This window comes from Hemicordylus capensis, chromosome 1 (assembly GCF_027244095.1).
Source record: "Hemicordylus capensis ecotype Gifberg chromosome 1, rHemCap1.1.pri, whole genome shotgun sequence".
Lineage (NCBI taxonomy): Eukaryota > Metazoa > Chordata > Lepidosauria > Squamata > Cordylidae > Hemicordylus > Hemicordylus capensis.
The window spans coordinates 332,130,736-332,157,235 of NC_069657.1; the positions used below are offsets into that span (position 1 = coordinate 332,130,736).

A 26,500-nucleotide genomic window follows, 5' to 3' on the forward strand; every position below is an offset into this window, starting at 1 on the left:
GTAGAAATCATAAATGCTTCTCTTAGGGAGGGCAGGATGCCTCTTTGTCTTAAGGAGGCAATTATTAGACCTCTTCTAAAGAAGCCTGCATTAGATCCCTCAGAGTTGAGCAATTATAGGCCAGTTTCCAATCTCCCATGGCTGGGCAAGGTAATTGAGAGGGTGGTGGCCTCTCAGCTCCAGGCGGTCTTGGAGGAAACTGATTATTTAGACCCATTTCAAACTGGTTTTCGGGCGGGCTATGGGGTGGAGACTGCCTTGGTCGGCCTGATGGATGATCTCCAATTGGCAATGGACAGAGGAAGTGTGACTCTGTTGGTCCTCTTGGATCTCTCGGCGGCTTTCGATACTATCGACAATAGTATCCTTCTGGAACGTCTGAGGGGGTTGGGGGTGGGAGGCATTGTTTTTCAGTGGTTCCGCTCCTACCTCTCGGACAGATTCCAGATGGTGTCGATGGGAGATTGTTGCTCTTCAAAATCTGAGCTTAGGTATGGTGTTCCTCAAGGCTCCATACTCTCTCCAATGCTTTTTAACATCTACATGAAACCGCTGGGAGAGATCATCAGGGGATTTGGAGCTGGGTGTTACCAGTATGCTGATGACACCCAGATCTACTTCTCCATGTCAACTTCTTCAGGAGTTGGCATATCCTCCCTAAATGCCTGCCTGGAAGCAGTAATGGGCTGGATGAGGGAGAATAAATTGAAGCTGAATCCAGATAAGACGGAGGTACTTATTGTGCGGGGTCAGAACTCTAGAGACGATTTTGATCTGCCTGTTCTAGACGGGGTCACACTTCCCCAAAAGGAACAGGTTCGCAGTCTGGGAGTACTTCTGGATCAACGTCTCTCCTTGGTTTCTCAGGCTGAGGCGGTGGCCAGGAGTGCCTTCTATCAGCTTCGGCTGATACACCAGCTGCGCCCGTTTCTCGAGATCAGTGACCTCAAAACAGTGGTACATTTGTTGGTAACCTCCAGACTGGACTTCTGTAATGCGCTCTATGTGGGGCTTCCTTTGTACGTAGTCTGGAAACTTCAGTTGGTCCAGAATACGGCAGCCAGGTTGGTCTCTGGGTCATCTCGGAGAGACCACATTACTCCTTTGTTGATGGAGTTACACTGGCTGCCAGTAGGTTTCCGGGCAAAATACAAAGTGCTAGTTATTACTTATAAAGCCCTAAACGGCTTAGGCCCCGGGTATCTAAGAGAGCGTCTTCTTCGCTATGAGCCCCACCGGCCGCTGAGGTCACTTGAGGAGGTCCGTCTCCAGTTGCCACCAACTCGTTTGGTGGCTACACAGAGACGGGCCTTTTCGGCTGCTGCCCCGAGATTGTGGAATGCACTCCCTGCTGAGATACGATCCTCCCCATCTCTTGCAATTTTCAGAAAACACCTGAAAACACATCTCTTCAGCCAGGCTTTCTCAGCTTTTTAAAAAATTGTTTTTAAATTGTTTGATTGTTTAATTGTAGTTTTATGATGTTTTTAATTGTTAATCATTGTTATGTTTTATAATTTTTATTTTAATTATTAACTGATTTTAAGGTGTTTTAATGTAAACCGCCCTGAGCCTTTTGGAAGGGCGGTATAAAAGTTTTAATAATAAATAAAATAAATAATAAAATAAATAACTGACTGGCCAGAGGGGTTTTCAAAAACCTTACCGATAAGACTGCTGACGGTAAGGCATCATATCTTGCTCTAAGGAAAACCCTGTGATGGCTTGGTAAAGAGAGGGACAATAGCTAGCTAGCAGGTTCCTGGTTGAAGTCACCGAGGCACCCTCTTATGGTCTCTGGGATGGAGCTTAAATCGTTCTGATGTTCAGTGTTTAAGACCCTCTGTTTGAGGATCTCCTTGGTCTGACTGTAATCTAATAATGACAAATGTTCAGCAGAGAGGCCGAGTAATGACAATTTACCCATCAGAGCTCGTGTCCAGGTGGATTGAAACCTATCGGCTAACATAAGAGGGATCAATCCCAGAAGGAAGAAATGTATCCTAAGCTAATAACTGAGGATTAAAATCCATGCTTTTGTTTCCACCCTCTGGAAGCCCGTTTCCAACCTCGACGCTGCATTGGAGATACATCGAGGGGCCCTGAATACTGCTCTAAGAAACTTAGACTGGATTATCTCCAGTGGCCTATAGTTAGGTCAAGGGCCCAGTTGTGAGCCATACAAAAGTTGGGCCAATGATTTAGCAGCAAATAACTTCTCCACCTTTGGAGCGAAAAATCTTAACGTTGCTGAAGCACTTCTTTGTGCCTATTGGGCAACATAGTCCACATGGGCCTTCCATGACCGAGTGGCACAAAAAACCACACCCAGATATTTAAAACTATTGACCTGCTCTATACAATGGCCTTCTATATGCCAATTAAATCTTTTAGGCCTCTCGGCAAAGACCATATCTTTGGATTTCCGGAAGTTAATTACCAAGTGGTTGTACTTGCAGTAAGTGGCCGAGAGCCTAAGTGCTCTCCTAAGGCCCACAGGAGTTCGTGAGATGATAGCAACAGCATCTGCATACAGCAGGATTGGGATAGCTGCACCTACAATAGTTGGGGAATGTAGAGCTGGATCGGAGAGACTATTAGCTAGAGTATTTATATAAAGATTAAACAAGGAGGGTGCCCAAATGCACCCTTGTTTAACTCCTTTACTAGTGGTTATGAAATGTGAAAGTAAGCCTTGAGGATTATATCTCACTCTTACACTGGTATTATTGTAGAGCTTCTGAATAAGAAAGGGTAAGCGCCTATCAATATTAGTGTCTCTGTGTTTTCCTCAGAGGCTTATCTTCGAGATTGAATCAAAGGCTGCTTTGAAATCTACAAAGGCCACATACAAGGAAGACTTAGGTTTGCTGCTATATTTCTCAATCAGATGGCGTAATACCCGGGAATGGTCCATGGTTGACTGCCCTGTTCTAAAACCAGCCTGTTCATCTCCCAGAATACTTTCAGCCTCCATCCAGTCTTGCAACTTCCAATCTAAATGCCTCATGTAAAGCTTACTTACAACACTCAACAGGCTAACTGGGCGATAGTTGGCAGGATAACATCTATCCCCTTTTAAAAATATGGGCTCCTTGGAGGAAGAGCGGGATATAAATGTAATAAATAAGCAAACAAACACAGGCCTGAAAAATTGTATTTCCCATTCTTGGCCAGCTGAGGGGGAAGAAGGAGTCTCCCATCTTCTGGTGGGACAGCATGGTAATAGGTATATAAAGCTGTGTCATCCTGCCTCATCCTTGCATTAAAATCACCTCCCACTAGAATATAAGCTAGGGGGTTGGCTTCAATGCATTCCTCTAAATATTTGCTTAGACATTGCCATTGCTGCCCTACCTGGGAATGCTTACACAGAGGGATTAAGTATATATTAATCAGAACCAATTGAACATGATTAAATTGCAGTAAAACTGCAGTCACCCACTGGGCATGAAAGGGCATGGGAGTCATCTTCACATGAAGTCCTGTTGCAATTAATAAGGCCAATCCTCCTTTGGGTCTACCCCACTTTTTGCTGGGCAGGGCATTGACATATCGTACATAGAAACCATCCACCTCAATCTTATCCATGGCCCAAGTTTCCTGCAGGAAAAAAAATATATTTTTTTCTACAGCTACATTCCAAGTGCAGAGGGAGAGTCCACATTGATCTGATAATTTGTCACTTGGGTAATACAGCAGTGGCTGGGAGCGAAGCCTGCTCTTCAGGCAGATTTAATTGCTGAACTGGATTAGTAGAGCTCGGGGCCTTATCAGATTCCATTGGGCAGACATCCAGGGGAGATTGCTCTGTTATTTGGAGGCCTGCTGGAGGAGACATCTTGGGACTGGATTGATCCTTTTTCAAAGATTCTATAAGTTGAGGAAAAGATGGAAGGGGCCCCAGAAGGTCCCATCCACACCTTTTATCTCCTGGCTCTATTGTCTCACATGCACCAATTGCAGCTTCATCAGGTACTCTGTTTCATACATAGAGCTCCTCTCCACGAGCTCAGCAGATTTTAGAAAACCCTCCCCGACATTTAACTGTTCGTTAGCAGATATATCTTCTAGGATAACAGAAGATATGTGAGGGGGTCCATCTGTATAAATTCAGAGTTCAAAAATTCCATTAAGTCCTTGTCTAGAGCTACATTGGTTAAAGCAAATTGACCATGTTTCCCGGCAGCCTCTGTTTTGTCAGGAATTGAAATTCCGGAGTTTATTTATTTACTTACCATATTTTTATACCACTCAAAACTTATGTCTCTGGACGGTTTTCGAATAGCTTACACTCAGCGTGCTGTTGGCCAACTTTTGCAAGAGGCCTCACAATTGTTTGAACTGAGGACAGAGCCCGTTTGAGATTAAGCAAATTTTTATTGATTTCATTTATTCCTTGTTGTATCTCCTTTGCCGAATCATTTCAGGAGAAGGTTAAGCTATCCCCTTGAAGGCTATCCAGAGTTTCAACTGTAATGCCTTGTTTCTGTGAAACTATCTCAGCAGCTGGCTGTGGGAGCACATTTTCCACAGTGGGCTTATCAATGTATGCAAACTCAGTATGGCTGTAGAAGATCTTGCAGTATTAACCCTTGCTGGTAGTAATGAGAAAATGGAGGTGTTTTGAAAAACATGGACAGGAAAATTTGATAGCCAGCTAGAAAAGCACTCATTTTGAGAAGCATCAAAGTAACAGAGGCTGTACCGGATCTTCCAACGGAGAAGATCAGCTTTTTCATCAACAGCATCTCCAAAGAAGGAACTGACAGGGGCTTCTTCTTCTTAGGAATAGGCTGTAGATGCTGTCCCACTGGTAGAGGAGGGACTTGTGCTGCCACCTTCTTTTTCTTCTTCGGGGCATCCAAAGGAACAGTAGGATGTGTTGATCCCAACGGAGGCTGTGTCAGCCCAGGCAACGTGTCTGACGGTACAGAAGGGACCGAAACCACAGCCAGATCTGAAGCAGGCACCGACGGTATTGGTACCGACACCATCTGCTCCAATGCTGGAGGAGCGGAGTCCAATCACTCTGATGGTACCGAAGAAGCCATTTTCAAAGACTGCTTCAACGAAAAGGCCTCTGACGGACGGAGGGCTAGGTCCCACAGGGCAGCACACAAGCGAGAAGCCCTATTCTTTCAAGCCTGCTTTGTGAACCTTAGACAATGGATGCAGGTCTCAACCATGTGGGATTCCCCCCCAGGCAGAGATGACACTCAATATGAGTATTGGGGGAAGGGATCTTAGATCCACAACAGACACACTTTTTAAAGTTTGTCGTGCCCGGCATAGAAAGTTCCTGGCCACCCGGCCACAAAGCTCCATCCCACCTGGGATCGGAGAGAAAACAAATGGGGAGAACCGAGGTGGGTGGGTGAAAAAATAACAACACCAAGAAAAAGACGCTACTACGTGAAGAAAAGAAAAATAACAAGGCATGAAACCGGGAAACAAGAGAAAAAACAAGAGAACTAATAAAGCCATAGTCCTACTCATTGCAGAGCCCAAGATTCCATGACATCTACTGAAGTACGGATGACGAAGACTGAGGCGATGTGGAGTGGCGCAGGCGCATATAGCGGCTGGGGGCGGGGTTTCCGCCTAAAGCAAGAGAATTGAGAGTGTTAGGTTCCAACGAAGTCTCTGAGCAGGTGCAAAGACCATTGGTGTAAAAGGCACAGACCATGTTGAAGAACTGCATGTGCTGGGACTGTGGGTAACGAGGGCTACCTGTATATGTACAGGAAAACCTTGTCATCCACAGACCTGACACCTGCAGTTTTGCGTATCTGTGGTTGGGTGATTGGCACCCGACCTCAGTATACATGGAAAAATACGTCCAAAAAAAGGTTAAGATTTACATATCCATGGTTGGGGGTGAGAGGAAATGACCCCCGAGGTTATTTCCTCCCGCCATTTTTAGTAGGGAAGCCATGTTCTGGCACATTTTTGTTAAAAAGAGGGGGGAGAATGTGATTTTTTTTACAGGGGGATGAAAATTCCAGTATTTGAGGGGCATTGCTGGACATCTGGGGACAGACAGAGCATGGTAGGGCACTTTCCCCCCAATCCCCCCCCCCATTTCTGCACGTTTTGGTCGGCTAGGGAACCTAACTCTCCCCCCCCCATTGCCATCATGCCCCGTTATCCATGGATTATCTGCGCCGCCCCCCCCCCCCACCGGCTGAATGGAACCCCTGAAGATAATGGGTTCTCCTGTATACAGACACAGACACACACCAGCTAACATGCATCTGATGAAATGGGCTCTAGTCCACAAAAGCTCATGCTACAATAAATTTGTTAGTCCTTAAAGTGCTACAAGACTCTGTTGTTTTTGCTGATACAGACTAATAAGGCTATTTCAGTGGACAAAACATTAGTGCACTATCTTAACCTAACCTACATTATTTGGTCAATGTATCACTTATATTTCATGTAGAGAACCTGAAAAGAATATTGATGCAAATACAAATCGTTTGGTTTTTTACCTCTATGACGGCTTCTTCTAATGCATCAGCATATGTTTCTGGTGGGAGCGTTATTGGAGCCAGCATTGCAGCTTCAATAGCTTTCTCTACTATTTCTTGGACCTCTGGGTGGTCAGAAGTAACCGTCAATTCTGATGATTTCATTGAGGAGTCTGTTATAAGTAAATTTACACTTATATTTTTATAAAAACAGGTTGCATACCTGTAACGTATGATCTGGAAGGGATTTGTTGTATTCATAATATTGGGGTTCTGCACCTGCGCAGTGACCTCACGGACCGATTAGCTAGCTCCTCGCTCCGCCCCTAACTGCCCTGCATGCGATCGTGCTCTTCTGCACTCTGGCAGTTGGGGCGTGTCTCTTTCAGTTTCTGGAGGACCGGCATTTGCTTTATCTTTCCATTCTAGCTTCAACCTTGTCCTGCTCAATTTTTGTGGGGAGGTTCGGGCGGGTCTTATGAATACAACGGATCCCTTCCAGATCATACGTTACAGGTATGCAACCTGTTTATCTGGATAGTGATCCGTTGCATTCATAATATTGGGTGATTAGCCAGCTTCCGTCACGGCGGTGGGCATCATCTATGGCAGGACCCGCTTCAGTACACTCCTCCCAAACTTTCCTTCCTTTGACTGGCACAGGTCTATTGCGTAGTGTCGTATAAAGGGCTAACCCGACGTCCAAGTCGCGGTTCTGCAGATGTCCTTTAGTGGTACACCGGCCAAGTCTGCAGCCGAAGAAGCGTAGGCCCGTGTAGCGTGTGCCGTGATAGTCCCTGGTGGCACTCGATCCTGACTAGTATAGACCTGTCTAATTGCCTGCACAATCCATTGTGCTAGTCGCTGATGGGAGACAGGCTTTCCTCTAGATGTTCCCGTGTATAAAACAAATAGCTTTTTCGTACGTCGCAGACGTTTTGTGGCATCCAGATAATATAGCAGCGCTCTGCGCACATCCAGAGCATGCATCTCCTTTTCCAGGCTGGTTTTTGGATCCTGGAAGAATGTTGGTAGAATGATGTCCGCATTGATGTGGAAATCAGATGTTATTTTGGGACGGAACCGTGGATCTAGACGGAGAGAGACCTTATGCGGATAAATTTGCATATATGGTTGGTCCATCCTAAGGGCAGCCAGCTCACTCACTCTCCGTGCTGTCGTGATCGCTATTAAGAAGGCAGTCTTTAAGGTCAGCAATCGCAAAGTTGTTGTAGACATAGGTTCAAATGGAGATTGAGTCATCGCCTGCAACACTAACGTCAAGTCCCACTGTTGCTGTGGGCGCCGTACTGGTGGATACAAATTGTTCAATCCCCTGAGGAATTTCTTGCATTTCGGATGGGAAAAAACTGCATTTCGGATGGGAACCATCCCTTATGTTCTGATGAGATTGCCAACAAGTGCACCTTCAAGGAAGTATTTGCCAGCCCTGTTATCTTCAGTGTAGTCATATAAAGGAGTACTTGAGTCACTGTGGCTCTCCTTGGGAAGAAGCCATGCTCTTTGGCGTATTGCCTAAACCGTCTCCACTTACTCATATAGTTGCGGCATGTTGATCTCTTTCTATTATTTAGTAGGATCTTATCTAATAACCTATGCGCCACGCCGTGAGTCATAGTGTTTCCACTTGTGGGTACTGTATTGCCCCGGCGCTCTGTGACAACAAATCAGAGTGCGTGGGGAACCTGTGGTACACTCTTTGGGACATTCTCAGCAGTGTTGAGAACCATTGTTGCCTGGGCCACCATGGCGTTATCAGAATAGCTCTCGTGTCGTTTCTGAGTAGCTGCACTATCACTCTTGATATCAGTGGCTGCGGCAGGAACAGGTAAAATAGACTCTTGGTCCATCTGTATTGAAATGCGTCTCCCCGAGAACCCACTCCAACACCTGCACGAGAGCAATACGTTGGACACTTTGCGTTTGCAGCTGTCGCAAATAAGTCTACCATCGGCCATCCTCAATTGTTGAACAGCGCCGACAGGCAGTCCATATTCATTTCCCACTCGTGCTCCTGATTGCACGTCAGGGACCTGCTGAGTCCATCCGCTTGAATATTGTCCACTCCTTTTATATGTATCGCCATCAGTACAATGTTCTGAGCCACACACCAATTCCAGATGTCTTGACTCAGCACACATAGCGACCGTGAAACTGTGCCTCCCTGCTTGTTCAGGTACGCCATTGCCGTGGTGTTGTCTAGTCGAACCTGCACTACCTTCCCGTGTAGCAGTGCATGAAAAGCCTTCAGCGCCAAAAATACAGCCAGGAGTTCCAGGTAGTTTATGTGTCTTCCTGCCTGCTGCTTCGACCACTGCCCTTGTATCTGATGGTGTAGACAGTGCGCCCCCCAACCCTGCAGGGAGGCGTCCGTCGTGACACTGCATGTCGGTGTAAGATGTCGATAAGACACGCCCGACCATAAATTGCTTGAAACTGTCCACCACTTCAGAGACTTCAACACTGCCCGAGGGAGTGAAATCCACTTTTGTTGGCTGTCTCGATTTGGGCAAAAGTTTTTCAAAATCAAGTCTGCAGGGTTCGCATATGCAGTCGTGTGTTGTACACCATTGCATTGCATGACGCCATAAGCCCTAGCAGCCTTTGAACCGACACTGCCCTCTGTCTGGGATGTAGCTGAAACATCTGCACCAGTTCTTTGATCTGAGCATACCTGGACTGTGGTAGGTAAGCCTTCTTGTCCTGCATGTCCAGTATTGCCCCGATGTAATCGACCCGCCTCCGTGGGTCTAGCCTGGACTTCTTCAAATTCACCGTGATTCCTAAGTCTTTCAGAAGTGCGAGTACATACTGGACTTGCGAACGTAACTCTTCTCTTTCGTTGCTGACCATTAACCAATCGTCCAAGTACGGATATATCACTATCCCATTGGTTCTTAAGTAAGCTACAACAGCTGCCATGACTTTGGTGAATACTCATGGCACTGTGGATAGGCCAAACGGCAAAACCTGATATTGGTACGCTGTATCTCCTACGGTGAACCGCAAGTACTATATGAGGTCCAGGGTGACGGCCCATTCTTCTTGCACCAGTAGGTGCAAGATACTCTGCAGTGTTATCATCCTGAACTTCCTTGTATCCACATATAAGTTCAGTTGTCTCAAGTCCATTATTGCTCTTACTCCCCCATCTTTCTTGGGGATTTGGAAATATCAGGAATAGAATCCCTGCATTCTGTCCATCCACCTCACTGGTACAATCGCCTGCTTTTCCAACAACACTTGTATTTCCTCTGTCAGGACCTGGGTTGGTCTGGTATAGGTTATTCCTTGGAAAGGTGGCAAAGCTTTGAACTCTATTGCATAGCCATACCTTATGATATTCAATACCCATTGGTCTGATGTTATATTGCGCCACGCTTGAGCGTGACTGGCCAGTTTGATGGTAGCACTGACCTGCACAAGGCCATTGTTGTGGGCCTTGGGTGTTTGAGCTTGTAGTGTAATTGGTTGCAGATGAGGTGGATGGACCATCCCATCAAAGAGACTGCTTTTGTTGGTCCTTGCCTTGTTTCTGTCCCCTTTGGTTTCGTTGCATATAGGACTTATTTCTCTGATAAGGCTTATATTGTTGCTTGTAGTCCCTTCTCTCCTGTCTGAATCTTGAACGGCCTTGCTGGCATCCATAAGCACAGAACTTTGATGACTGTCCACCACCCACTGTAGCCATGAATGTCTTGGCAGTGAACTTTGACTGCTTCAGCGATTGCATAGTAGAATCAGTTGTTTCTGCAAAGAGGCCTTTGCCATCAAAAGGTAAGTGTTCTACCTTATCGCGCATGTCCTGTTGTAAATTAGTCGATCGCAGCCACGCATGGCGCCGTAAGGTTATGGCTGTGGTCATCACACGTGACTCCGTCTCGGCCGCATGTTTAAATGTGCTCAGTAGGTGACGCGTAATGACCGTTGCCTTCTCATATGTTTTCTTAAAATTCTCTTGAAACTCCTCCGGAGACTTTGCCGCTGAGTCTTGGAACAGTGTGTCCTAAATGTGGTGACCATATCTTGTCAAGCAAGCCGAGTAATTAGCAATCTTGATTGCCAAGCTCGATGTGGCATAGACTTTTCGGCCCAGGACATCTAGTTTCCTGCCCTCTTTATCACCAGGTGTCGAATGTTGCGCTACCCCCCTCGAAGAGGCGCACTCTATCACTAATGAATTTGGCTCCGGGTGTTTCACAAGGTAGTCACTGTCAGTCTCCTGCACTCTATATAGGTTTTCGAGTTTATGTGAGGTAGCTGTCGAAGTTTGCAGGACCTCCCATGCAGTCTTTGCTGCTTTAGTTATTGCCAGTATCATGGGCAAAGAGACAGGGTGAGACACTTTAGCACGAGCCATCATATTATAGACGGGATCTTTTAGGTCTAGCTCAGTTTGTTTCAATTCAAGACCCAAAGCTTCCGCCATCTCACGTATCTGAATATGGTACGCCTTTAGCTCCTCCGAGGGCGAAACCGAAGTGTGCGGGGCTACGTCAGATGGTAGTTCTGGCTCCAGTGGTTCCTCCAGTATTGATGGGTCGTCCTCTTCAGAATCCGATGTTTCTGATGAGTCCGCATCCCCAGAATCTGGCACTCCCAAAGGACTCACCGGTACCAGCGGTTGCTGTTTTGCTGGAGGGGCAGATACTCTTACTGGTGCGCTGACAGATAAAGTCCCAGTGGTAGGCACTAACGCAGGTCGGGTCGATACAGCACCCAATTGTTGTTGCGCTTTCCATATCTTATAATCAGCGTAGTCCGCTGGATAAATCACTGGCGGAGCGTGAGTGAACCCGCAGGAGTTATTAACTTGCGATGTCACCCGTTGGTCAACCCATGAAGATGGCGGGCAAACAAACATCGGAGATGGTCTGGTCACTGCAGCCCTATCCACCATTAGAGGTTTTGGAGTCTGCATCGGGCTAGTGGCCGCCGAGACACGTTGCACCGGTTGGAACACAGCTGACAAATGCAGAGGAACTCGCTGCGGTGAGGCTGAAGAGGTCCTCGGTACCGGTAGCATCGAGCATGGAGTATTCGGTACCGATAGAACTCTGTTTCCACGTTCCTGGAAGCCATGAAACGTAGCGTCTGTCGGCGTTGTATCTGTTGATTCCAAAAGGGCCAGCAAGTCTCGTCTTGCCCCCGATCCCGCAGTCATCTCCCTCTCTGCCGCTTCTTCCCCAAAGTCCAGGTAGTCCTCAGTCCTGTATTCCTGCCTTGGAGTCACGGCCGACGAGACCAGCGGGGTTTGTGCTGGGGTGAGCTCCATCGCGCACCGTCGATGCTGATTTTGTGTGTTGGTCAGCTCCAGTTTTTCGGGCATCGATGCATCTCTCGACATCGAAGTCGGCACCGTATTGGTCCTCGATACCGAGCCTGGCAATCCTGGTAGAGTGGATGACACTGACATCGACATCGATGTGATGGGGAATTTGAAGCCGATATCAAGTCCCATGTCGATGTCGAAAACATTGGCGCGTTTAGCTGTTGCTGTGTGACTGTCGACATCGATACCGACATTGGCCCAATTGGCGTCGGTAAACTCTGATCTCCCTCAACACCGAGTCCCACGGCGTCGAAGCAGTCGACTCCGCAGAGTCCCAGTCTTCGCAATCAGACCGGCGTGGCGGTGGAGATGGAGTGCGGCTATGAACTCGAGTCTTCTTCGTCCTCTTCCGAGGAGGCGAAGTCTCGCGTTCCTCCTCTGTTGATGATTTTTGTTTGTGCCGCTTATGTCGATGATGCTTCTTTTTAGCATCAGCTGGTTGCTTAAACTCCATATTCACAGTGGCTTTAGACTGCCTGCTGGCAGGGTCCACTAACGGAGCGCCTGCCCTCGACAGCGTGGGAGTGTTCAGCCTCGACATCGTGGCCGGCATCGAGGTGGTTCCTGACATCGAGGTCGACGGCCTCGGAGTCGGTGGGCAGAGCGCATCATCATAGAGCGCCGCTCTGAGTCGCAGTGCTTGATTTTTCAACATTTGTTTCAAAAATGATGAGCAAATCTTACAACCCGCCGGGTTGTGCTGCTCCCCCAGACACAATAAACAGGACTCGTGTGAATCCGTTGAAGGCGGATCCGTTGAAAGTTGTCTTGGGTCTGTCTCTAGCCGACATGGCCTCCACCATCGTACTGCAGAAATGATCGTTTTTATGCTTTTGAATCCTCTTTGTTAATCCGATTTCAAGTTCAAAGTGCAATCCTATTGTCGTTTAGCCTATTCGTCGTCCTAGTCCAGTCCTTAGTCTTTTTCCCGTAAATCAATTCACTAACTTGCCGAGGAGCTAACAGTCCGAGGTGTTGACGCAATGGCGGTCAAACAGAAACTAAAAGAGACACGACCCAACTGCCAGAGTGGAGAAGAGCACGATCGCGTGCAGGGCAGTTAGGGGCAGAGCAAGGAGCTAGCTAATCGATCCGTGAGGTCACTGTGCAGGCGCAGAACCCCAATATTATGAATGCAACGGATCACTATCCAGATCATCATATATACACAGCTAATAATACATTCATTTCACCAGATACAAACAGTACTTTCTACACTACGGACTAGTAAAGCATTTTATAAGTGTTACAAAATGCAGTTTCCTGTTAATACAATAAAATATAATATAAACTTAGTTAACAATACACATCACATCCCTTCTGATGTGCTATTCTTGAAGGTCTCTTACCTCCTAATTAGGGATGTGCACGGAACCACAGAAGCGTGGTCCGGCACTGGGGGGAGTGTCTCTTTAAGGGGGGGTGGTAGTACTTACCACCACCCCCGCCGCTCTTCCTCCTCCGGTGCTGGTGCTTTTAAAAATCTTCTTGGGGCGGCAGAGTTCCTCCCTGCTGCCCCTGCCCCTGCCCCTGTCCTTCTAAGCCTTAAACGGAGAAGCAGGGGCGTATCTAGGGTAGGGCAGGCAGGGCACGTGCCCTGGGAGCCACTTGAAGGGGGGCGCAATTTCTTAAAATTAAATTTTTTTAAAAAAAATGGCCACCAAAAACAAAATGGCCACTGCACATGCTCAGATGGCCCCTGTGAGGCCCTAGGCCATGCCAGGCCTCACAGAGGCCATTTGAGCATGCATGGTGGCCATTTTGTTTTCAGTGGCCATTTTTAAAAAAACCAATTATTTTTAAAAATGGCCACTGCACATGCTCAAATTGTCTCTGCGAGGCCCTGGAGGCCAGTGGGGGAGGGGTAACCTTTGCAGACCCCCCACCCACGGTCTATAGGAAGCCCCCCAAAGGGGCTACAGGTCTTAAAAAAATAATTTAATATAATATGTCACTGTACACATATTCAGTTTGGCACTATGTACAGAGAATCAGGGCTAGTGAATACTGAGCTGAAGCTTATGAGCTAGGATTGTATTCATTTGCTCTTAGTTTGCTTCTTGTGATAAGTGAGTTAAATGTGATGTCTTAATAATATGGCTATTAATAGTGAGTTTGTCTTTGAATCAGTGTGAAATCCTTAGTACTAAGGCCCACTGGAATTTTATTGCTGCTCTCTTTCTCTCATTTTAACTGTCTTTCTGAAATACTAGAATATATTCCAAGCAGTGACACAGTTTGCTCTGCATATCCTTTAATTATTTTCAGAGTATCTGGGAAAAGTCAAATTCTCCATTTATTTTTAAAACTTATGTAATAGTGATGCTACAATGCATAGTAGAGAATTAGATAGGCACTTCTGTTTAGTTTTCCAAGTATACTTCCACATAGTATTTGGGTATTTCATGAGCCCTAGCATACAGAAATTTGTAGTTTTCCAGCATTTTTTGGTCTAGCTATGTCCACTGCTAAATAGTTTTTGAAATTTTAAAAGATTAATGAGCTTCACTTGTATTTTTCAGCTGATGATATAGTAAAGTTATCTGAAAGATGGGTGTCAGATGTTTGGACAGGGGGCGCAATTTCATTCCTTGCCCTAGGCGCTATTTTCCCTAGATACGCCTCTGCGGAGAAGAGCTAGCAGTGCGCATGCGCCCTGTGCGGCGCGCGCTTGTCTCCGTCGCTGGCGCGCATGCGCCACATATGTCATGTGGCGCGTGCGCGCCAGCGGTGGAGACGAGTGCGTGCGCCGCCCAGGGCGCATGCGCGCAGCTAGCTCTTCTCCGTTTAAGGCTTAGAAGGACAACGACGGGGGCAGGGAGGAACTCTCCCGCCCCAAGAAGATTTTTAAAAGCACCAGCGCCGGAGGGGGGAGAGCGGCGGGGGGGGGGAGAGCGGCAGGGGGGAGTACTACCACCCCCCTTAAAGAGACACTCCCCCAACCTTCCGAACCTCCGGACCGCCGGAATTCCGAACCGGTCCGGAGGGCTTTTCAATTGTGCCTGAACCGAACCATGCACACTACTACTCCTAATATCTGTGTACATGAAATCAAAGGCCAAGGGAAGAAATATAAAGCAGTCAGAGGAAAGGAAATATCTTGCAAGATAAATGACAAGACAGACAAGCTAACAAAAGCTACATAGTGTAGGATGGTAGTACTTTCACCACAGTCTGCCAGGAAAGATAGTTGTGGAAGCAAAGTCCTGATTTAGGCAAGGAATAATAACATCCAAAGAGACTCAGAACCTCTAATCCTTTCTTGATAGAAAGTCACTAGTGTGGTCCTTTCCTTGGATTCCTCTAACTTCAGAGTGAGTGAAAAAAGGGAAATTCTGGGTTGGTGGTGTCACTACATAAGGCTAGGATAAGTATAACAAATTATCATGCAAGAATGTAAGAACTGCATCTACTATCTCAGCAACATCTGCTTTGCAGGAAAGCTCCTTTGATGGAAACTGGGGCCCATCACACACTAATCTGACTGGACAAAGCACTTCTTCCTGTGGCTTCCGGCGGCTTCTGGTAGGATACTGTGCGAAACAGGATGCTGGACTAGATGGGCTTTGGGCCTGATCCAGCAGGGCTGTTCTTATGTTTCACCACTACTATTAGTTCTGCTGCCACCACCACCATCACTTCTGTTATCTACTGTAGATATAAATAATACCAGTTTGTTCTTCAGTCTGGGATCTAGAAGCTTCTTCAGTCTCATCCTCTTCTTTTATAGTACTCTCTGGCACAAGTATAGAATGGAAAGAAACCAGTCAGTGCTGTCCACAATTATTTTTGCATTGGTACATTCTCTCTCTCTCTCTCTCTCTCTCTCACACACACACACACACACACACACACACACACACACACACACCCCATATAATAACCTAACAATTAGTTCAATACATTAATACTGCAAGGAGTCTTCATTCCAAATGGTGTGCTGCTGGAAATTAAACAAACAAGGAGGATCCTGTGAACCCAAAGTGTCCACCTTCACAGGACACAGCCCACTCAGTTTGCTAACTGGGCAAAGAAGTATCTTCTAAAGTGATGGTTCTCTGATTTTTAGCAGCGGGGGGTGCAACTGTTTCTATACAGCACGAGTGGAGTGTCTTTCCAGTAGCTGCTGCTGGCATCTAGCTTGTCTTATTTTTCAGAGTGAGGGCCCTTTTGGGGAAGAGAATCATCTTATTCTTTTTTCTATATAAACCACTCTGAGAATTCTTTTGTTGTTGAAAATCAGGGTAGAAATATTCTTGTTAATAATAACAACCACAAGTCAGCAGGCACACCTAGAACAGGGACTTGTGCTGAATCACAATGGGTGGGTTTTAGGGTTGTGCATTTTGTTTGTTTTCTGTTTTGTTTTTGGCCCGAATCCGAAACACCCCCATTTTGTTCTTTGTTCAAAACCAGTCAATCCGAAACACCTCAATTTTGTTCTTTGTTCGAAATTGCAAAATCCAAATCCGAAACATTGTGGATTTTAAAAAATGGCCCCAGGGAAAAACTAGTGGGTGGGGTGGTAGTGCCCAATAGGTGGAAACTACCACCCAATTTTCAGAGGAATTGGGCAAAGGGCTGGTTTTTGGTGAATTTTTGAAGTATAGGATTTTTCCCATAAGGAAGAATGGAGGTTTTAGCAAAAGTATAGCTTCATGTTGGGGGGAAAGGGGTGGCCCAGAGAAGAGTAGGGGGTGGTAGTGCCCAGTGGGGGCAAGGAAGCTGCCAGAATTATTTCAAAGGAATTGGGCAGAAGGCTGATTTTTAAAGATGTAATGGAGTTTGCATGTCTGTAAAGTTCTTCCCCATAGGGAATGATGGACCTCCATAATTCCTGCCCCATAACTGCACTTGGGGGGCACCAGGGTGGCCCAGAGCAAGTGGTAGTGTAGAGCACATAGGGTGCCAACCACCCCCATGGGTTGCTAACCCATGGGGTACTGGGTTCTGTTGTTTCTGAGATGTTTTGAGTGTAGATTCAGATTCCCTGGTAGCATATGAGAGTGGATTCATGGTTTGTCATTGAAAATCTCATATGCTACCAGAGAAGCTACACTCAGAACACCTCAGAAACAACAGAACCCAGCACCCCATGGGTTAGCACCCCATGGGGGTGGTTGGCACCCTATGTGCACTACACCACCACTCACCCCAGTGCCCCCCAGGTGGAGTTATGGGTCTGCTGAAACCTCCATTATTCCCGGGGGGGGGGGACCTTAAAGAAGCCTAAACTTCCAACAATTCCTAAGAAATCAGCCCTTTGCCCTATTCCTTTGGAATCTGGGTTGTGGCAGGCACCCCTTGGGACACTGCCACCCAACCCACTGTTTTGCCCCTCAGGCCCCCTTTCTGCCCCAAATCTGCCCCAAAGACAGGTCAACTTCAGAAATCCTTTAAAAATCAGCCCTTTTCCCAATTCCTTTGGAATCTGGGTGGCAGCAGGCACCCATTGGGGCACTACCACCTGAACCACTCTTCTGCCCCTAAATCCCCCTTTCTGCCCCCAGTCCACCCCAAATAACATCAACATCACACATCAACAACAGCAGAGTTTTGGAAAAAATCAGGCAGATTTCCAAAGGTCATGAACATCCACTTCCCCCCCGCCCGAAATGCAATTGATTTACACACCAGGGGTGTAACTACTATTAGGCAAGGGGAGGCGGCTGCCTGGGGGCCCCCATGCCTCGAGCGGCCCCCAGAGGCAAGTCACATGAGGCAAGTCACATGACTATATATTGTGAAGAGTGTGTGTGTGTGTATCAGTGAGGGGCCCATTTTAAAATTTTGTCTCTGGGCCCACTCCAGCCTTGTTATGCCCCTGCTACACACAACAGTGTGAAACAACAACAATGAAATGCACACTTCCCCACTGGCCAATGAGGGTAAAATTTACCCTTAAATTTGCTTAAAAGGAATAAGGAGCCAATTGCCAGCAGATCGCTGGCCAATCTGCAGGCTGGAAGGGCTGGAAATTCAAACAGATGTCAAAACTCAAAATGGAGACTGAAGGAGAAAGACTTTCTGCAATTGCAAAATGGAGTTCCAAAACAGCCGAAACAACAAAACGTTTTGTATCCGAAACAGAGATGTTTTGTTTTGGCTACAAAATTTTCTGTTTTGAGTATTGGGTGTTTTGTTTTGGCTACAAAACAGCCGAAATGGCCTGTTTTGTGCACAAAACGTTCTGTATCCGAAACGAAATGCACATCCCTAGTGGGTTTCTTTGAGGACTGGAAAATTCTTACATATAACTGGAAACAGTTCATTTTTAGGGCAAGGGTGAAGGGTGGCTCCAAGTGTGCCTCAGCTAGGAGAGGTCTGAGAAACACTGCCTTAAACCTAGAATGACCCAAACTTGCCTGTTGTCAGGACCTAGCCAGGACCAGGACACTCTCCTGGAGAAAGAAGAGGAGGAAGAGCACACTCTGACTGAGGCCTCTGGCCCTGACAAAAGCCCCTGCTCAGAATCTGAGCAGGCAGAGCTTTTCGCTTCTTCTTCAGTTACCTCCTTGTAAGAGCCAAGTGCTTGCTTGGCTGCTTTGACCTCCCTCTTAATGAGTGTACAAAGGAGGAGGAGGAGGCCAGCTCAGGTTTGGATTGGGGCCAGCATGAGATTCAGGAAGGGGAAGGACTCCTTACAACTATATAGCCCCTCCATTTGAAGACAGCTTTTGCTGGGTCAACAGCTCCTTAACAGAACTGCTGTAGCTGGACATCTACTTGCACCAGTGCTGCCTACTCATAGGGGGATTGAAGAATGTCTAAAACCAGCACATATCGCTGCGCTCTTAAGTCTGGCTTGTGTTTGATTTCTACCCCTGACAGAAGCCAGTGATCAGGAACAGCCTTGCACCCACGTGCAGGTAAGACTAAGTAGCAAGAATTGATCTGTGATTCAGTATAATATGTCCTATAGACTAACAGTGAAAATAACTGTACTGCAACAGAAGCAAGGATTTCATCAGCCCTGCAAAGTGTCATAAGGACTGACTGAGACACATATTTGAATGTTCCCTCTTGTAAACACTCTATGACCAGCATGTCAGACAGAAGATTCTAGCTTAGTTTTTTCTTTTACCTGCTAGTTTTGAAAGTGTTTGGTGGGGGTGGGGGGAGTGGGGGTGAATCAACATTTGATCCTCCCAACCCCATGGACTTCAATAAAAAAGGAAGAGATGAAGGCATGTAAGGTACAGGGTGGAGGAGATATCAAATCAGGGCCTTCAGAAGCCAGGTTCAGGGAGCTTAGTCCCTGGGCTTCCAGGGTAGAACCCGGGCAGAGGGAGTTATTTTTGTTGTGCAGCAACACCACCAGATCATGGCTAGCCTAGCCAACCAGATGAGCTGGGGAACCAGAAGAAGCCTGGCTGTTCCTATATAATGATTGGTTTAAATTTTAATCCCCAGCCTGACCAACTCATCATTCTGAGTAGCTGCATAAACTCCTATGCCTTGCATCACTTCACCTTCCTCTGACCCCTGGATTGACACCTTTGGGAATGTGACTTTTACTACAAGCCTGTTTCTGCACACACTCTTCCCGCAATCTCTATTTACTGCACTTGACTGTGACTTCTGCTTGTCTCAACTCTTATTAATCTGCCTCCAGTCCTTTGATCTCTTCTGTACACTTTGGAACCTGAACTGAACCCAGATGCTTGTCTTCTGGTGGAGACTTGATTGAGTTTTACAGTTGTCCCATACTCTCCTATTGACAATATTAATTTGAGATAACCAAATTGATAACTTGAGATAACCACCTCTTGGGCTAACAGATGTTTCAACACTGGGTAGTACTGAACTTCCTTCTTCCTCTGGAACACTCTCTTCATTATCATCTGTTTCCCTCTCAGCAAGTTCTGTAGCAGCTAGTGCAGCTATAATTAAATAGGAGAAACTCTGTCAAGAAAAGACTGCTATATTTTCCAATGGAAACACATTTTTATAGACCAAAAGAGAACCATCATTTGGGGTGGGGGAAAAACCTGACAGAGTTTTAACATGCACATGAGGCAAATTAAAAGGAAAGAGCCCTTCAGATACTTTGTAAGCAATACGGAATGTTAATTCTTCAATTATTTGGGGGGCGGCAGTTATGTGGGTGGGGGAGAGACATTTTCAATATTTTAATAAGTCCATTTATTCATTCATTTATTCATTCATTCAATTTTTATACCGCCCTTCTGAGCTGGCTCAGGGCAGTTTACAATTAAACCGTCTAAACAGTTTTTGGTCTATAAAAATGTGTTTCCATTTGTCAATCAAAATTACTAGCTTCACAAGCATTTTACTTTCTGTTAAATATAAGAATGTATAGAGAAAATGAAATGAAGAATGGCCACCACCTTTCACTTGGCAACTTTTTATAATGCAAAACACATGGATGAGCGGATGACTGAGGATAATAAATAGAGCTCTGCTGGCCCATGTAGTCCAGAATTCTGTGTCCTATAGTGGCCAGCCAGATACATCTAGGAAAGGCCCAAGCTCCAGAGGCATACTGCCTCTAAACTGGAGATTTTATATAACCATTAAATAGTCACACCCCATAAATTTGCCTAAAGCCCTTTTGAAAAACTAACAAGGATAGCAATGTAATGCAGTGAAGCTCTTTCCCAAATCACTTTAATTCTTTTTTAATAAATGTGGACTATTGCCACTTATCCCCAGGGAGTTAACAGAACTGTCAAACACAGTGTGTGTGAGTGTGTGTGTAGCCTAAATATCCTAACATTATTAATTATGTTGTTCTTGTGATAACATTAGTGACATCCTTCATCTGAAAAAGAGACAAAGGAGCCTCCAGTAGGACACAAATAACTGAACACTTAAATTTTATATAAAACAAAGGACTATATAACCGTTTCTTCACCTAGTTCCTTTATCTGTCGCTCAAGTTCAAGTTTTTCTTTCACTTTGGCAATGCCTGTCTCTGTTGCTTCACTACGAGTCCTCTTAATGAGCACTACTCTTGCTTCTTCAATATGTCTTTGAAGAAGAATATCCATATCAAGAACCTAGAGAAAACAACTGAAAATTAGGTTTTTGCAAATTGGGGTATTGTACTGCAATGGTTCTATTTCATCTTGGAATATAGTTTCAGAGGACTGTTGTTCTTCTCCATGAGAATTGTCTTATAGAGCTGCTGCCATCACTGCCAAGTTATTTGGCAGTGAATCCTCCCTTCCAAACTTCAGAGAATGAGAAGAAGAGGAGCTGCCACTGAAGATGCTGAAGGACTTGGTGGCAGTAGCTCCTCTTCTTCCCATCCTCTGATAGGGGTGTGTGTGAACCGGTCCGGAGACCATTCTAAAGGCCTCCGGACTGCCGGACCGGTTTGGACCGGGCTGGTTCGGGTCCGGTTGGGGGGTATTTCTTTAAGGGCGGGAGGGCTTGCTTACCCCTCCTGCCTCTTTGCCCCCGCCAGAGGCCGTATTTAACAGAGTAACAGGGGCGCTGGAAACCAGCCGCCCCCCCCGCCCCGCCGCGAGCAGATTAGGGGAACTACCACTGCCGCCGCTGTCGCCCGCCCGCCAGCCCTCCCTCCCAGCCGCTCGCCCGCCCGAGTCCTCACCCGATGGAGGCTTTAAACAAAGAGAGGCGCTCGCGAACAGAGCTCCTCTCGCTTTGAAGTCCTGCAGGCGACTGAAGGAGGCAGGCTTTGCGCGCGGGCATGCACGCACCACAAAGCACGCCAATCGCTGGAGGCCCGGTCTACCCACCGGGAAAAGGCTGGGTAGACCGGGCCTCCGATCGCCGGAGGCCCGGTCTACCCGCCGGCGATCGGAGGCCCGGTCTACCCGGCCTTTTCCCGGCGGGTAGACCGGGCCTCCGGCGATCGGTGTGCTTTGCGGCGCGCGCATGTGCGCGCAAAGCCTGCCTCCTTCAATCGCCTGCAGGACTTCAAAGCGAGAGGAGCTCTGTTCGCGAGCTCCTCTCTGTTTAAAGCAGCCATCTGGTGAGGACTCGGGTGGGCGGGCGGGCGGGCGGCTGGGAGGGAGGGCTGGTGGGCGGGTGACAGCGGCGGCAGTAGTACTTCCCCTAATCTGCTTGCGGCAGGGTGGGGCGGGGGGGCCGGCGGGGGCGGCTGGTTTCCAGCAACCCCGTTACTCTGTTAAATACGGCCTCTGGCGGGGGCAAAGAGGCGGGAGGAGTAAGCAAGCCCTCCCTGCCCTAAAAGGAAGGCTCCCCTTCGGTGCCGGTCCGGACTGCTCTGGACCGTGCACATCCCTATCCTCTGAGACTGGAAAGGGAGGAGCTGCCACCACTGCCGAGTCCTTCAGCAACTTGGTTTCCTCCAAACCTCAGAGCAGATGTGGGTCTGAGCCCAACCTGAACCACTCAAGATGCCAGCTCTGGTTATTCCTTTATACTAATTCCTAGAGATACTAACGTTTCTTCCCGCCTTTCTCAGACATGCTGCTGCATTTCACTGCACCACCACACTGGCCTTAAATACATTCCAGAAGAGATTAGTAAGGTGTTTAGTAAGATCAGTAAGATGTTTCCCAATACTATCTCCTCTGGAAGAAGCTTTCCACTAACTAGCCTGATACATTTTAGCCTACTTTCCTGTAGGTTTATGAGATCAGCTGGCATTCTGTGTATCTGTGTCCCCCCGCCATCAACCTCACAATGCCTGGACCAATACGAACCAAATTTGCTACAGCTGTAGGGACACATAGGGATGCCTCAAGGGCATAGTTTGTGATAATATCCACCTTAATTCAAGATGGTGGATGCGTGAACATTTGAGTGGACACATGAACTGTGCCTCACAATTGTAGTGAGTGACACACAGGGACACTACAATGGTGTAGTTTGTAACAATGTCATCCACTCCAATCCAAGATGGCGGATGCATGAACAGTTGAGGTGCAAGAAGACTAACTTGTGGATCGCCTAACTGATTTGAACTAAATTTGCTACTGGTGTAAGGACATATAGGGATGGCTCAAGGGCATAGTTTGTAATGATGTAATCCACCTTGATTCAAGATGGCAGACGTGGATATTTGAGGTACTAGTGGGAACTGGTTGGAACCAAATTTGGTACAGCTGTAGGGTCACATAGGACATATCCCAAAACAGGTTGCTTACCTGTAACAGATGATCTGGTAGTGATTCCACAACATTCATAAATTATGGGTTCTGCACCTGGGCAGATCAACTTTTGATAGAACTTGTTAGCTCCTCGAGACGCCTTTAACCGCCTCCTGCACGTGCCTTGCAGTACCTTATAGCAGCAGTTAGGCATCCTCCTTTCAGTTTCTTGTTGGCCAGCTAGCAGTCTCCCTCTACGTATTGTATCTTAGCATTGCATTGAACTTAGCTTGGGCTCTGCAGTGGGGATGGCTGGGTGGGTTTTATGAATGTCGTGGAATCACTACCAGATCATCTGTTACAGGTAAGCAATCTGTTTGTCTGGATAGTGATTCCATGACTGTCATAAACTATGGGTGAATTATGAGCTTCCCTAGAGGAGGTGGGAGCCGCAAACTATTGTAGCACTCTCTTTAGCACTGCCCATTCAAACTTAGCCACCACCACAGAGCAAATGTACAAAGCATAATGCTTGACAAAAGTCTGGTCAGAGGTCCAGGAAACAGCCATACAGATGTCTTTGAATTTAATTCCAGATAAATGTGTAGCAGATGTTGTGTATGCCCTGGTTGAATGGGCCTTTATAGACCCTGGAGGGACGACCTTCTGCAGATCATAAGCCATCCTTATGACTTCTACTAACTAGTATGATAGTCTCTGGTGTGATGGGTTTTGGCCTTTCTGATGGCCACTTACACAGACAAAAAGATGTTTAGTCCTTCTTATCTTTTGTGTCCTTTTAAAATAGAACAAAATGGCTCTACGAACGTCAAGAGAATGCATAGCATTCTCCAAAGGCAAGGATGGATCCCTGAAAAAAGTTGGTAGGACTACATCATTGTTCAAATGGAAATCAGAAACTATTTTTGGTCTGAATTCTGGATCCAAGCGCATCACTACCTTGTCTGGGTAAAATTTCATATATGGCTTGTCTATGCGTAGAGCTAGAAGCTCACTCAGGAATTTTGCAGATGTTATGGCCACGAGAAATAATGTCTTTAATGCCACCAACTTTAAAGAGGCCATAGCCATTGACTCAAAAGGTCTTTCCACTGAAGTAGTAAGTGCAAGAGACAGGCTCCACTTGTTCATTGGATGATCAATTGGCGGGTACAAATTATTTATTCCTCTCATGAATTCTTTACAGCTAGGGTGGGTGAAGACCCTTTTTCCATCCCAACCACTGTGGCGAGCCAAGATGGTTGCCATATGTACCTTGATAGAGACATTAGCGAGTTCGCTTGATTTATATATAGATATAAAGATATAGCAGCACTTCCTTTAATGTTGCGTCCTCGGGTGTGAAGTGCCTTAATTCCGCATAGGTGCAAAATCTCTTCCATTTGGCCCGATAGCTCCTTCTGGTTGATCTTTTTCTGTTAATAAGCAAAATATACCTCAGTAACTTATTCTCCATGCTGTCAGATTCAATATGGCAAGGTTTGGATGCAGCAGTTGGCCTTTTCCTTGAGATATCTGGTCCAGCTGCTGTGGAAGTCTCTTGTGGTTCCGGCCAGAAAGTTTGAGTAGCTGCGGGAACCACAGTTGTCTTGGCCACCAGGGAATTATTAAAATTCCTCTGGTCTTGTCCTGCAGCACTTGTTCAGTAGAGGAAACGGTGGGTACAAGTAGAATGTACTCTGAGTCCATTGAAATTGGAATGCATTGCCCTTGGATCGTTCTCCCAGACCCATCCTTGAGCAGTTTGTATTTCCTGTTTGCATTTCCTGTTCTGGGCGGTTGCAAACAAGTCAACCACTGGTGTTGACTTGGAGGTGAACAGGTCTTCCATAAGTAGGGGATTCAGTTCCCATTCGTGCTGCTGGAGTACTGGGCTCCTGCTCAATGCATCTGCTATTGAGTTGTCTTCTCCTCTTATGTGGATGGCCATCATGTGATTGTTCCTCACTATGCACCAATTCCACATCTACAGACTGAGTTGACACACTGGTTTCAATATAGTGCCTCCCTGGTTGTTTACGTAAGCAATAGTGGTGGTATTGTCCATCTGAAGCTGGATCACCTGGTCCCTGATGATGTTCTGAAATGACTTCAGAGCCTTTAAGGTGGCCAGTAGCTCTAGGAAATTTATGTGCAACTGTCTTTCTTGAGCCGACCAGCGGCCCTGCATTCTTAGATCTGACAGATGAGCTCCCCAGCCTTGCAAGGAGGTATCCGTTGTAAGAGTCAGTGTGGGCACCAGAGTCTTGAATGACATTCCCTCTTGGAGATTCCTGCTGTTGGTCCACCATTGTAGTGAGACCAATACCTTCTCTGGTAGATGCTGGAGTTTCCCCTGAGGATCTATACTGGAATGAAGTTCTGACAAATACCACATCTGTAGTCTTCTCATTCTCAGTTTTGCATAGCAAACTGTGGATGTGCACGAAGCCATCAAGCCCAAGAGTACTTGCACTGTCCTGGCTGTCTGTAGCAGTGCATCCTGGAAAACTCTCACTATAATCTGGATGTGTTTTATCCTGTCCTCTGGTAAGTAGGCCTTTTGGTCGTCCATATCTAGTAGTGCTCCAATGTATTGTAGCCACTTGGTGGGTTGCAGATGTGACTTTTTCCAATTGATTTGCACTCCCAAGTTGTGTAACAGCGATGTCACAACCTGGATGTGGGAGGCTAATTGCATCTTTGTCTTTGCAGTGATGAGCCAATCATCCAGTAATGGGAAGACGGAGAGTAGGGTTTCATGTTTTGTATTTTTTCTGTTTCGATTTGTACCAAATCCGAATCAACCCCATTATGTATTTTGTCCGAAATTAAGCCTTCCGAATAACCCCAGTTTTGTTTTGTATCTGAATTAATCTGAATTAATTCAGATTTAAAAAATGGTTCACATGGTCAAAAGAGTGGGTGGGGATTATAGTGCCCAATGAGTGGAAGCTACCAAAAAAATTCAAAGGAATTGAGCAAACTGCTGATTTTTGGTGAATTTTTGAAGTTTGCGCATCTTTCAGATTTCCCCCATAGGGTATGATGGAGGTTTCAGGAAAAGTATAGCTTCACGCGGTGGGGGGGGGAGGGGTGGACCAGAGTGGAGTATGGTTGGTGGTAGTGCCCAGTTGGTACAAGGAGGCTAACACAATGTTTTTTCAGAGGAATTTGGCAATGGGCTGATTTTTAAAAGAATTAATGAAGTTACGCGTCTTTCAGATTTTCCTCCTAGGGTATAATGGAGGTTTCTGCAGTCCCATAACTCCACTTGAGGGGCACTGGGGTGTCCCAGAGCAAGTGGCAGTGTAGTGCACATAGGGTGCCAACCCATGAAGTACAGGGTTTTGTTGTTCTAGAGGTGTTCTGAGAGTAGATTCTCTAGTAGTATATGAGAGTGGATTCATGGTTTTTCATTAAAAATCTCATTTGCTACCAGAGAATCTAAACTCAACATCACAGAAACAACAAAGCCCAGTACCCCCAATGGGTTAGCAATCTGGGGGGGGGGGGGGGTTGGCACCCTCTGTGCACTACACCACCACTCGCTTTGGGCCATCCCAGTGCCCACCAGGTGGAGTTATGGGGCTGCCGAAACCTCCATTATTCCCTATGGGGAAAAA

General features: G+C 46.6%; 1 protein-coding gene across 5 annotated transcripts in view; it reads right to left on the bottom strand.

Annotated features, from left to right (window-relative positions):
• Positions 1-26,500, bottom strand: part of AK9 (adenylate kinase 9) — a 218,116-nt gene that overhangs the window by 124,709 nt on the left and 66,907 nt on the right. For all 5 annotated transcript variants that reach the window (XM_053299533.1, XM_053299458.1, XM_053299383.1 and 2 more), the window contains 4 exons: positions 20,705-20,849; positions 19,593-19,709; positions 15,497-15,562; positions 6,495-6,646 (listed from right to left, as the gene is read on the bottom strand). In XM_053299533.1, the coding sequence (XP_053155508.1) occupies positions 6,495-6,646; positions 15,497-15,562; positions 19,593-19,709; positions 20,705-20,849 (480 nt within the window). The remainder of the gene's footprint in view (positions 1-6,494; positions 6,647-15,496; positions 15,563-19,592; positions 19,710-20,704; positions 20,850-26,500) is intronic.